Source organism: Chinchilla lanigera, unplaced genomic scaffold, assembly GCF_000276665.1.
Source record: "Chinchilla lanigera isolate Chin_1 unplaced genomic scaffold, ChiLan1.0 scaffold00004, whole genome shotgun sequence".
NCBI classification, from domain to species: domain Eukaryota; kingdom Metazoa; phylum Chordata; class Mammalia; order Rodentia; family Chinchillidae; genus Chinchilla; species Chinchilla lanigera.
Window position 1 is genome coordinate 36,609,471 of NW_004955405.1, and position 12,496 is coordinate 36,621,966.

Genomic DNA, 12,496 nt, shown 5'->3' on the forward strand with positions numbered 1-12,496 from the left:
CTCTCCTCTCCTCTCCTCTCTTCTCTTCTCTTCTCTTCTCTTCTCTTCTCTTCTCTTCTTTCTCTTCTCTTCTCTTCTCCCAGTGGCACCCTGTGGCCCCGTCACCCTGTGCTGTCACCGATGATGCAGGTGTAATCTATGTCATGTGTGACATTGATCCACTGTCCCACCCGAAGGGTATTTGAAGTTAAGGACAACACATTCAATTCTTTTCTGTTCAGCACCCAGCACATGGTAGGTGGGGTGAATGAACTAACAAATCTGAGGAGTGGACTGGGGAGAAAGGAGGCCACAAAGAGAAGAAATATGGAAAAACTATGCCTGCCCAAAGTATCAGACACAGACTTGGAACAGAAATATTTGCTCAAACATTGAAGAAGGAAAGGACAAGGAAGGTTTGAAAGAGAACAAAGGGATAAAAGGAAATATAGACTCTCAAGGTGAAATGGGATGTCAACATATAGAGGCCAACCGCTCATTAAACACTTTAGTCCTGCTGTGTGGCCAGTCAGTGCTTGCTTAAATGTTGCTTGAGATGGAGATTTCCACAGTCCATCTGTGGGCAGTTCTGATGGTTAGAAGGTTCGTCCTTCAAATAAGCATAGTGTCAATCTCTCAGCATCCCTTTGTCTCCCTCTGTGTTCCCCCCTCCTTTCTCTTTCTACTCTTTGATTGTAGTTCTGCTTTCCAGAGAGACAAATATAATCAACAAAGAAAAAAAAAAAAAAACAAAAAAAACAAATTGTGTGGCAAAGATTATGCAATTAGAGTAAAAGTGCTTAGCCCTTAGCAAGAATTTGGAGATTTAAGAAATGGGAAGATGGGATTTCCCATCCATGGGATTAGGAAGTGTTGTTGCAGAAAAACAAAGAAGGGAAATCCAGCAGAGATACAGGTGTGGCGGTGATACTGGCGATGTTTCTTTCAATAATTCTGCGTTATAACTCACTGCGGGTTTTGAGGTGTTGGTGTTCTGAAGGCCTTTAGAATTGATGGCAAAGCAGCTGAAGTGAGAAGTAAAGCTAGAGAATTCAGTCTGGAAGTCAGAGGCGTAGAAACCCAGACTTTAGCTGGGGTGGGCACAGAATGCCCCAGGAAAGGGCATAAATAGTAAAGAGGGCCAGTGGCAAACCATTGAGAAATTTCCAGTAAGGTGAACAGAGGGGACAGGAGGAAGAAAAGGAGCAATCTGAAACCAGAAGGATGAAAGGAGGGCAGAGTCAAAATGGCACCAGGAATGAGTTTCCGTAAGGAAAGTTGTTCTTCAGCTCTGGTAAACAGTGAAAGCTGAGCATCTGTTTGAGCTGTTTAGAAGTCATGCGTAGCCTTCGTGACAGCAGTGTCCAGGAAGTGGTGGTTCTCAAATGTGCATCACGGTCATGTGGAGGAATTATTTATTCATGCATTTATTTGTTAATTTATTTAGTGGTGCTGGGGACCCGACCTAGAGGCTCACCTGAGCCAGACAAGAGCTCTACCCCTGCACCTCACCGCAGCCCTGAAGGGATTCCTAATACACAGATCATAGAGCCCAGTTTTAGGGTTTTTGCTCACTAGGTCTCGGGTGGAGTTGGCGAGTTGCATTTCTACTGAGATTCTAAAATCCCAAGTGACACTCATGGTGCAGGCCTGGGGGCACATTTTGAGAACCATGACCATGGAGTGGGAGGGACAGAAAACCTCACTGTGGCTGGTGGAGGAGGCTCAGGACTTGATGGACCCCACACAGGCCTGAGGGCTCCCTGCGGCCTTGTTAGGCTTCATGGTAGAGGAGCGGGGGAGGGGTCACAGCACCCCAAGAGGAGGGAAGCACAGGAGACTGAGCACCCACATGATCTCCACATGAGCAGAGTTGTTTGGGAGGAATACAAGCCAGGCTGTGTCTCGAGCTTGAAGAACAGCTTGCTAAACACTAATATTTGGCCTGAAGAAAAAATCAGATGCTCATTTAAGAGCACCAAGCATTTAGACATGACAGAAGCCAAGGAAAAAGATGCCTCAGAGATGGGTCCGCAGCGCATTTATTTATTTATTTATTTATTTATTTATTTATTTATTTATTTTATTTTATTTTAAAGATAAAAGGAGGGAAACATTAACAGACCTACAACATTTTACAACATATCACAAGCACAATACAGGCAGTACAGAGTTACAAACAAAGTGGTAGGGAATTAACAATGGTGGTTGTATTACATATTGATATCTTCAAAGTAGCTTCTGGTGAAAACAAATATAGACATGCAATACGCATTGATTTAAAGTGGCCTCTTCACACTGACTTCATAGCTAACCACGCAGCGTTGGGTTTTGCCCCAGCTGGAGCATTCTGACTTTCTGAAGCCCCGTGTGTGGTGTGAGTTTTAAATGCAGGTAATCTGAAAATGTTTCCGCGTTTCAACTCAGTGTCACCCCGGAATGGCCTTACTGAGATGAGGAAGGGTCTGCATCCCTTTGCGGGCATCTCTGCTATCCCAAGGTAAAGGGCGCACCTACAACTTGTGGTCTTCATTGCCCCAGTAATGGAACACTTACTTTCCAGATTCTCAAATTCTCTTTTCATATTGAATGTGGATATTTAGTTTTGTTTGTAGTTTCAAATATAAAAAATGATATCTAACGTCATTGGCCGATGAAAGCATCCTCAAGACAAATCTGCCTCCTGTAAAGAGAAGAGAAATTAAAAATTCTAAAGTTTTTGAGCAGGCAGAGAAGTAAAGTATCTTTTGACCAATACCTTTATTTCCGAAAGTCACCTGAGTCTCATAAAGCACACTCCCATATATTTTTTCAAAATAAATCCTCTTTTTACCCATGTGCTTGGGCTGTGAAGCACTGTTTTGACTCTTAATTTTTAGCAGGCTTATAGGCATTATAAATTACCTACCCAATAAAGAAGGGGAAATTTATCCTTCTTCTGCCTTTTTGTTTTTGTCTTCACAAAATAGTATGAATGTACTCCGTAGGAAATACGATTCCAAAGCCACGCAGGGTCCGTGTGTGCCGCTGGCGGCTGAGGGCTCACTGTCACTCACTGTCCCCGCCCCATACACAACCTGCCTGATTTAATTCTTTGCAGTGTGACACAGTGAACGCAGGGCCCGATGGCATTGTACACTTGGTGTGTCACAATCGTGTCAGATGAGCGTACAGGCAAAATGACAAAAATCACTTGTATTTTCCACTACATTTTTTGCCTTTTTTAAAGAGAAAAAAACCCAAAATTTCAAAACAAGATAATAGGAGAGTAACAATGATTAATACATCGTGTATTGTTATCTTTAAATTAGTTACTCAGAGTACAAGATCTAGGTATTTAATTGTCCAAAAAATATTAGTGCAAATCTTTCTTTTCAATGAACTAAGAGAAATTAGTAGCATAACTATCTTAGCTACTGTGTGTGTATATATATGTATGTATTTCTTTTTGCTTTTCCCTTCCTTCTTTTTTTGCTACATTTAAAAAAATTAATATATGTAAATGTTCCAAAGCCTTTGGACTCTTCCATAAGGTATTTAGGCTATGCCTCAAATAGTAGCCCTGTGACCTAAAAGAACCATATTATCTTCCAAAGCCCAACAAGCCTTATCCAAGGAAAGGCTGTAAAGATAGAAAACTTGGCTCTACGAAAAAGAAACCCAAGCTTCCCACCGTATCACTGTTGTCAGTTCAGGACAGCTTCATTTAGGGCAGCATAAGGCTGTGAGCTAACTCTGATTAAAACAAGAAAGAACAGAAACAAGCTCACCTGTAAGTTCCCTCTAGGCATATCATCTCTGAAAATGGAATCGGTGAGAAACACGATGCTGCATTATTCTAGTCTGGGGAAAAGCAGGTGTCTCTAAAGTAGGCTGTTTCATTTAATTCAGTCTGATCAAGTTGTCCTTGGTGCAGACTCCTGCCTGGGGTTTACAGGCTCCAGGGAGAACATCTTTCTCTGACTCCTCAGGGTACACACAGCCTGCAGGTCGGGACTCTGTGCGCAGGCCACTTATAGAGGTCACTGCCAGGTCTGTGTGCTGGGCTGGGAGACCTTGGCAGGGAAGGCCTTTCTTCTAGTCTTCGCCACTCCTGAGGTGGAAGGATTATTTACTCCTACAGCTATAGGAACTGAGGCTCCCAAGGGCTAAGCAGCACCATCTGAGACACCATGGGATGAGAGGCAGAGGTAGCAACGCTGCCCATGTGCCTGTGCTGCTGCAAGGCCAGCTCTTTCCAGCTCTTTCTCCTAGATTCTCACTGGCTAGGGACTAGCATTTTGAGAAGAACCAAACTTACTCTCAGAGCAACTTCTGTACACGTAAATCAGCCTTGTAGTTTAGATATCAACTTGACAGCCAAAGCTGGAAATGCCCAAGTGGATGATGCATCTTCTCTTTATTGATTGACCCGCGTACCTCATAAGAGGGCTTTGGCTCAGTAAATAGCAGATGGAACAGCATGACAGTGTATGCAGTCAAAATCAATGCTAAGTCACTCAGCCTTTCTTTTCCCTGTCGATGCAGCCTTTATGAAGTAAGTTCCAATCTATACTGAAGAGACAAAGAGGATGCTTTCTGGTTGGTTTGTTTCCTGACTTTAACATGTCAGACTGAATTTCAGGCTTTCCAGCTTCAGGTTGTTTATGAGATGCGATATGGGATCAGTGTCCTCAATATAAAAGAAATATTCATGGTTTTTGAGCTTCTGTTGAGACGAGAACTCGCTGCATCAAGTTCCTCATCATTGTCCCTGTCATTTTCTTCACCCTTGAAACCACTACTTACTTGAGCCCTTTGTACACCCAGGACATGGGGCAGCACTTGATAGTCATTTTTTTGTTTCTTCTTTGCATTGCCTTATGTGACCAGCACTCAGCTCAGAGAGGTTTAGCCACTTGCCCAACATTTCATTCACAGCTAGCAAGCTGTGCAACAAGGCTGTTAGTAGGCCTGCAGCTGACTTTAAAACCTATCACTGTATGTGGAAAGTTTTCCATTTGGTATTTGCAGAAAGTTTTCCATTTGGTGTTGCAAACAAAGCTCTTTGTCAGTGTAAGTGTGTTTGCAGTGGTATAACTGAAATATCATTGCTCAAATTACTGACAAGTACTATGTAAAGAGCATGAAGTTAATCATCAGTTTAGGGCTGAAGACACTAAGGCATGACATGGTCATGACAAAAGGCATGGCCAGATCAGATGGATGCTGGTCAATGGACCTTCTGATATTGCAAGCACTTGCAGCCCTACACAGGCAGAGCTTTCCTGAGAGTGGAGATTTTAGGTCACCATTTGTTTACCTGCTTCAAGCTGAAAGCTATTCTCAGCTTCTGGAGGCTTCCTGAGTTCCTGGCTCCCGGACCTTTCCATCTTCAAGGCCAGTCATGGTAGATCAAGTCCTTCTATTCTGACTCTCTAGTGCCCTTATACACATCTGACCTGCTGTTAACCAGAAAAAACCCTCTGCTCATGTGGTTAACTCGGGCCCATCTGAGTAATCCAGGATGCTGCTCCTGTCTTAAGATCTGTAATCTTGATTAATTCCTCAAAGGCCCTTGTGCTAGGTAACCTAACCTACTCACCAGTTCCAGGGATTAGAGAGTGGATGTTGCAGTGGGTTAGCCTACCAGCCAGAAGAAACCACAAGCTTCTGACATTATTTGAGTGTCTCTGTCTCTGTGAGATGCACAGAGCAGAACCGGCAGATGAGATCGAACTTGGAGGACCCATGCTTTGTCCTGTATAGGTTCAGGCTCTCCAATGAAGGTCAGGGCACCCCACAACCCCAAACCCAGCCAGTGTCTAGGAGTTTTATTTTTAAGATGCTTTTCGAATGTCTTTCTCCTACTAGTGTTTTCAAAATCCAGTTCTTCTGATTTGCATTGCTTTCGTATTAGTATGGAGTGATCCACAAGAAATCATTAGCACTTGTTCTCTGCCTGGATTCTGTACACACCATCTTTCATGAGCCTTCTAACCACCCTATGGGGTCATTAGGGCGATGGTGACAATGACAACTATCGTTACTATTACTCAATCGTACCTCCCTGGAAAACCACACTCAGAAAGGTGAGTGACACAGCGAATTAAACAACAGAACCAGGCTTTAGGCACCCCCAGCAACAAATCCTAGCTTCCTTCTGCCATGCCAAGTGGTCTCCTCTTGTTCCCTTCTCACTTTCTTTTACTCCTCATTTTTCAATTAATTAATCATTTTCATTACCCCGGGCGCCTCTCGCTTCACCATCTCCACATTTCATGTAAATTGCGGTGCCACAGCTGGCTTCTGAAAGTTGCCATTTCATCCCCACAGAGTATGATTTCTTTTACAGCTTTATTTGCTTTTATCCACACAAAGCACTGTACCCAGGTGGATTGAATTCACAGTCTTTCCACACAGTGCCCAGATTCTGCAGAATGTAATCTGATTAACGCTGCAGACTGCAGATGTGTGGGAGGCAAAAGCTCTATTACAGAAAATCTTTGGGCCAATGTCCTCTTCCTTGAGTGAGTTTTAAGGCAATCAGATGAAATAAAGCCAGGAGCCACGGGGAAGGCCACCAGCTTAGCGTAGGAGGTCTAATTTATGAGTCCATTTAAGGGCTAAATCTTTGCACTTAGACAAGTCATAGAGGTTGTGATGCAAAATCAATTTTGAATTGAAAAACAAAAAGAAATGTTAAGCGGCAAGCTGTTTGCTTCAATCCTTATTTTTGAAAGGAAAGAGCTCATAATAACAGTAGTTAGCACGCACTGTATACCAGACGCTGTTCTGAAGACATTATCAGTGTAGTGATCAGTACATCATCACAGCCCTGTGAGCCATACCCATGCCCATGGGTACCACATTCATGACCATTTCACAGAGAGGGAAAATTGGGGCACTGCAAAGTTAGGTGACTTGCCCCATGTCGCACTGCTGATATTTGCAGAGCCGGGATTTGAACCAAGGCCCTTCTAGCCCTGGGGCCCATGTTCTTAATCTCTTGTCCCGCTGCTTCTCCAAAGCTCATCCTCTTCCTGTTCTTGAAGTGTATTTAAAGAGAGGATGAGGACTGGGCTGGGGGAGAAGCCCAGGAAGAGAAGGCTGGAAGAGATGGGGACTTTCCTCTTTCTTAGGGCTCTGGGCCCTTTCGATGTACTATATTTTTCTGGCTGCACAACCCCAGGTAGAATGTTCACTTCTCTGAAGAGGAGGAGGGGCCGGGTCCTCTGGGAGTGGAGGCCCAGAGCAGCAGGGACGTCCCTCCTGGCTGGAACACTGGGGCTTCTAGAAAGGACGGCCATGGCCAGCAGAGTTGGGATTGTGGCGAGGAGGAACAATGCTGAAATAAAGAGGGTGGGAAGAAGAAGTGACTGGTATTTTTACGGTGTCCACTTGCCTGGGCCAAGGCATATCCAGCTAGCTGGTTAAAGGTTGTTGTGTGATATAGCCATGAGGGCTTTTCCAGCAGACATTAGCACTGAATCAGTAGACTGAGGCAAGAAGTGGACCATCACCAATATGGGTAGAGGTCCTCCAACCCAGTGAGGGCCAGAAAACAACCAAACACAAACATTCCCTCTGGTGGAGCTCGCACACCTGTCCTTTGCTGCCTTCAGAAATCCGATTTCCTGGTTTTCTGCCCTTAAGCCTCGGTTCACAGGATTATAGACCCTGAGGAGTCCCATGACTGCCAATCTGCCAGCAGAAGGCCTAGGAAATCTAATGGTGCGCTTCCCAGGCTGGGTCTGCAGGCCCAGCGCCAGGCCCACGGATGCAGGAGGGCGGGAGAAGATGAGTCCCGGCCCGGGAAGCTGCAGTCACCCTTCCCGCATGCACTGGTTTCACGCAGGCCTCCGAGGTGTGGCCCCTTCCTTCCCCAGCCTGCCGACTCCAGGGCTCAGCTCTTCTGGAAACCCTAGCACAGGCACACCCTGGAAAATGCTTTACCAGCTATGTTGGCCTCCCCAGCCTAGTCGCCAGCACATTCATGAGAAAAACAACAAACTGTTATAGAAATATTTTTAACTGGAAAAAGTGAAACATGATTGAATTATAGGTATTTTCTGTCAATAAACAGAGAACATGTAGGTATTTTCTTCTCTAGAGAAATTTATTTCTTCTGTACCGCTTAAATGCAATGCCTACCATAACTATGCAGGATCCCTAAAATCAGAAGTCCAAAATCATAAGAGGAGAGCTACAGATCTGCATTTCAGGCCTAGCTTTCCTTTATGGACTGACTGGGTCCCTGGGGCTGGGTAGTCACCCCTCAGGATGCCCTTTGGTGATGTGTGAAGTCAGAATCATTCCCCTGCGGTCCATTCCAGATGCAGTTAGACATGTGCTCTTAGGGAAACCAATTCGATGATGTAGATTCCTGAAATAGCGCAGCCATTCTCAGTCCGGTGTTGTTGGGGAGATTCGCTCCTGCCCGGGGTTGCTATGAACAGCGATCGAGAACTGGCCGCTTGGAGGCCAAAAGTGTTCATCAGTAGAAGTCAGTAGGACAAAGGGAACAGGGACGTAAGCAAAGAGGAACACCGGCTTACCAACCCTGTTAGGACACTGCTGTTTGTTTCCTTGACTTGCCGTCCTCGTGTGTCCTGGCCAGAATGACACCTGTGTGTAGTGGTGCTGCGGGACCACAAGACCCATGGAAATATCTTGAAATAGAACAGTGAAAGCTAAAGACCCTGTGGTCCACTCAGGGAAGGTGCCAGAGAGGCAGGACGCAGATCCAGCACCAGGCTGACTGTGTGCACTTGATCTGCTAGGTTGTGCTGCCACTTCCTGCCCCCAGCCTTAACTACTGCCAGAGCTCTGCTCTAACAGTGCAGATTTCCCAAACACAGAGTGAACTCCCAGCTCCTGCACAATAGGAGAAATTGAGGCCCCTGCTGCTTTGCTCTAGGGACTGTCAATTTCCTCTCCAGAGCCTCCCAGCCTTGTTGTGATCACATAGAACCCTTAGCTGCAATTTCAAAGATGATGCCGTTGAGAAGACTCAGTGAAACTGAGACAACCCTGGGGTTCTGGCTCCCCGTCTTTGTATCTGTAAACTGGGGCTACTCTGGGTGCAGTGAGAGTGCCTGGAGGGTGCGGTGGCTTCGTTACGGTGCTACAGAAACATCCCTCGTGTGCTTCTGGGTGATGCTGATGTGCTGTACCCTTTGGTCTTGCCTCCCATGTACCACAGGATCGATAAACAAATAAGCAGGTTTCGGAGATGGTTACCTAAGAAGCCAATGAGGCTGGACAAGGAGACACTGCCAGACCTGGAGGAGAATGACTGCTACACTGCCCCTTTCAGCCAGCAAAGGATCCACCAGTGAGTGTTTCTGGTAAAGCCCTGTCTTACTAAGCCTTCCCCTGTAGACCCAAGAGCGCCATGCCCACTTCCCACCAGGTCTTGTGTTTGTGTCAGTCAGGGAAAGCCAGCTGCTGTAACAACCATCCCCAAGTTTCATTGGTTGAAAATGATGTGATGGCCCTGCCTGTGTGTGTTGGACAAATGCCCTTGACTCAAATTTGACTCATTTTTCACTCAAATACTGCCGTGACTCAGAGACCCAGGCCCCTTCGGTGGCTGTGCCAATGCCAGTGTTCAGCACCCTCTGCAGGCAGCAGGAAGGGAACCTGATCTAAACCTTTCTTTTTTGAAAACTGAAGGTTGTTCCTTTGTTTTTATCTCAGTTTGCTCCTCAGTTCCCCTGCCTTCAACAGTTCACTAAGTTGTCCCAGGAAAAGCCACCTCCTGGGAAGCCAACCTGTGGACTCACCTATCAGACTGTCACAGAGCAGTAGTTTGTCTCTCTTGCATGTGGGCAGAAAAGAAAGTTTGCTAAGTAGCTGAGCCTGTGAGATGAAAAGAAAAGACTGTGGGAGGCAGGGGAGAGAGAAGCATGCCAAAGGCTGTAACCAGCCAAGAGAAAGAGCCTCCCAAAGGAGCATAAATCAGATCATCCTGGCCTTACACTCAACCAGAGCGAGAATTCCTTGTCATTCCTGTTCCAGCCATTGTGACAACCTCAATAAAAATGACTTACCTGAGGTTGCCGATTTTGATTAAAAATAAACCAAAATGGCAGTTGTGAAAAACTTGCAGGGAGTGTGGGGTAGGGGACCTGTTTTAGCAACAGAAAAATGGTGGGAGTCTGTGGACCTCTAGAGGACAAAGGGGAGAAGAAAAGTGAAAGTATAGATGTTCCACGTCAGATTGTGTGACGGTCGGGGAGATCAGCCTAACGCAAAGGAAGCAACCAGAAAGCGTCTAAAACATTCACATCTTGGATCTTTGAGGGTCAGATTTGATGCCAACCCAAGTACATGATGTGAACATTTAAAACATGAATCTCACAGCCCTAGTTTAAATCTCCTTGGAAAACAGGAGCCAAGAGGTTCTTAATGTTAATTCAGAGATCAGAACCTGTAGGCATCTTCTTAAGAGCAAAAGACAGATGAAAGCTGGCATGTTCCCACTCCCAATTTAAATTTTTGCCACGTTATTCATCTTGGGAGTTTTTTCTACAGTAATTATTTTTTAAATGTCCATAGAGCTGGTTTACATGCAGATTTTCTTTGCTTCTCACCTAAGAGAGTGCCTAACATAGTGTGGAGGGTCTCAAAATTCTGTGAGACATGCACAGGTGGGTGGACAGATGGTTGGATGGGTGAATGGGTAGGTGGATGGGTGAATGGGTGAATGGATGGATGGATGGATGGATGGATAGATGGATAGATGGATAGATGGTAGATCGATGAACAGATGGTGGACAGATGTATGGACTAATCAATGAAGTATATAGCATATTGTTTTTGTTTTATTGCTTAAAAATATAGCTAAATGGAAGAGAAAGATCTCCCACTCTGCCTTTTCATGTTGGTTATGTTCCTGATTTTCTTACTTTAGATCACTTCTGAGCATTGTTCTCAAGGTTAAACACAGGTGGGCACCCATGAAGATTTCTAGAGACTAGAACTGAGAATGATATCTACAAATATTTTAAAAGCTATAACAAATGGGAGATGATGGTATGTGGGATAAGGATATTAATCACACAGCTGAGAAGTTCTTTTTTGATCCAATTGTGTGTTGATTACCTGAGTAATTGATTGGTTCAACAGTCATTTAATCAATCTCCACTTCTTGCCCAGCACTTTCTGGATAGAGATGATATAAAGATAAATAATAACAATACACAGTCTTGATCCCAACCTCATTATGCAGATTATTTTCAGCATTTGTAAACAATGATAGGTCTGGCTTCAAAGAGGTCAACTGTTGAGTGCTCTTTGTTTGGAAGGAAGTTGGTAGGTGATGAGAGTTAACGAAGAAGAGAATGTTTGATGTCGGGTCTACTAAGACTTGTCCTAGTATGTAAGGCACGGGAAGGCATCCTAAGGAAAGAGAGGAGTGCATGAAAGGACAAACAGGAAGAAATGTTAGAGAAACCATGGTATTTTTCTGCGAATAAGATAACTGGGTGAGAGGAGGACATAGCATTTGCTTGAAAAAGAAAACTGATTAGTGGGAGATGAGATTTCAAGACAGGAGAATCAAGAAAGAAGAACTGCAGGGGCAGCCAGGAGGGAGGAAACTAAGACTCAGACCCCAATGGGACCAAGAGGATAGAGGCAGTTGTGTCAAGTGAAAGCAAAAATGAAAAATTAATGTGTCTAAGATGCTGTGGGTGCTAGGAATTTCTTTCTGCTCAGCAAGTTCATGCCACATGGGTAACATCCTTCGGATTAGTATGTAAAAGTATGACTTGAAAAATGCTGGCTGTCAAGTTGGAAACAATTATTGGAACAATCAGAAAAAAAAGAAATCCCTAAGGGTGCTTTGGGCATGATACTAATTGGCTTAATTTAGTGGGAAGGAGCTGGTTAATGATCTCTGGGAGGTGCACCGTGCTTTTCCAAATGGAGTCCAAAGTCCATGCAACTTTTTGATTTTGCAGAGCATGTGATGATATATTTGTCTTGGAGGAAAAGAGAATGATAGAAATGTAATCGGGGGAGGCATGAATGTGGTAGAGAAAATCCAATTGAAAATTCTAAATAATGATTATTATGGGAAAGAACCTAAAAGTACTTTGCTGTCAGCATGAAACCCAGATTCCTCACAGACAAGAGAAAAGAGAGATGACTGAGTTCTTAGGAAGTTTTTGTTTTCATGAGCCAGGCTCGGAAGTCTTGTACAACACTTTCATCCCATTGCACAGGCCACAGCTCAGCTGTGTACTTACTGCTAACTGAAGCAATGCTGGGATAACTGGTCTACCTGCATGTCCAGCAGGAAAAGAGGAACAAGCTTGCTGAAAACTAGGCGGTAATGAGGCTGGAACTCAAGTTCAGACAGGGAGGCTCTGGATCTCACATTCTTAAGCATTCTGTTTTACCGCATGATTTCTTAGCCTCAGCATGATTGATATTTGGGGCCAGGTAACTCCTTGCTGTGGAGGCTACCTGTGCCCTGTAGGATAATCAGAAACATGCCTTGTCTGCACCCACTAAATGCCAGTAACAT

At 44.7% G+C, this 12,496-nt stretch overlaps 1 protein-coding gene across 2 annotated transcripts in view; it reads left to right on the forward strand.

The window, feature by feature from the left end:
* The window catches only part of Ano4 (anoctamin 4), a gene marked incomplete at its 5' end in the record, with an annotated part of 365,728 nt that overhangs the window by 259,458 nt on the left and 93,774 nt on the right, over positions 1-12,496 (forward strand). For both annotated transcript variants that reach the window (XM_005374542.2, XM_013518664.1), the window contains 1 exon segment: positions 9,164-9,295. In XM_005374542.2, the coding sequence (XP_005374599.2) occupies positions 9,164-9,295 (132 nt within the window).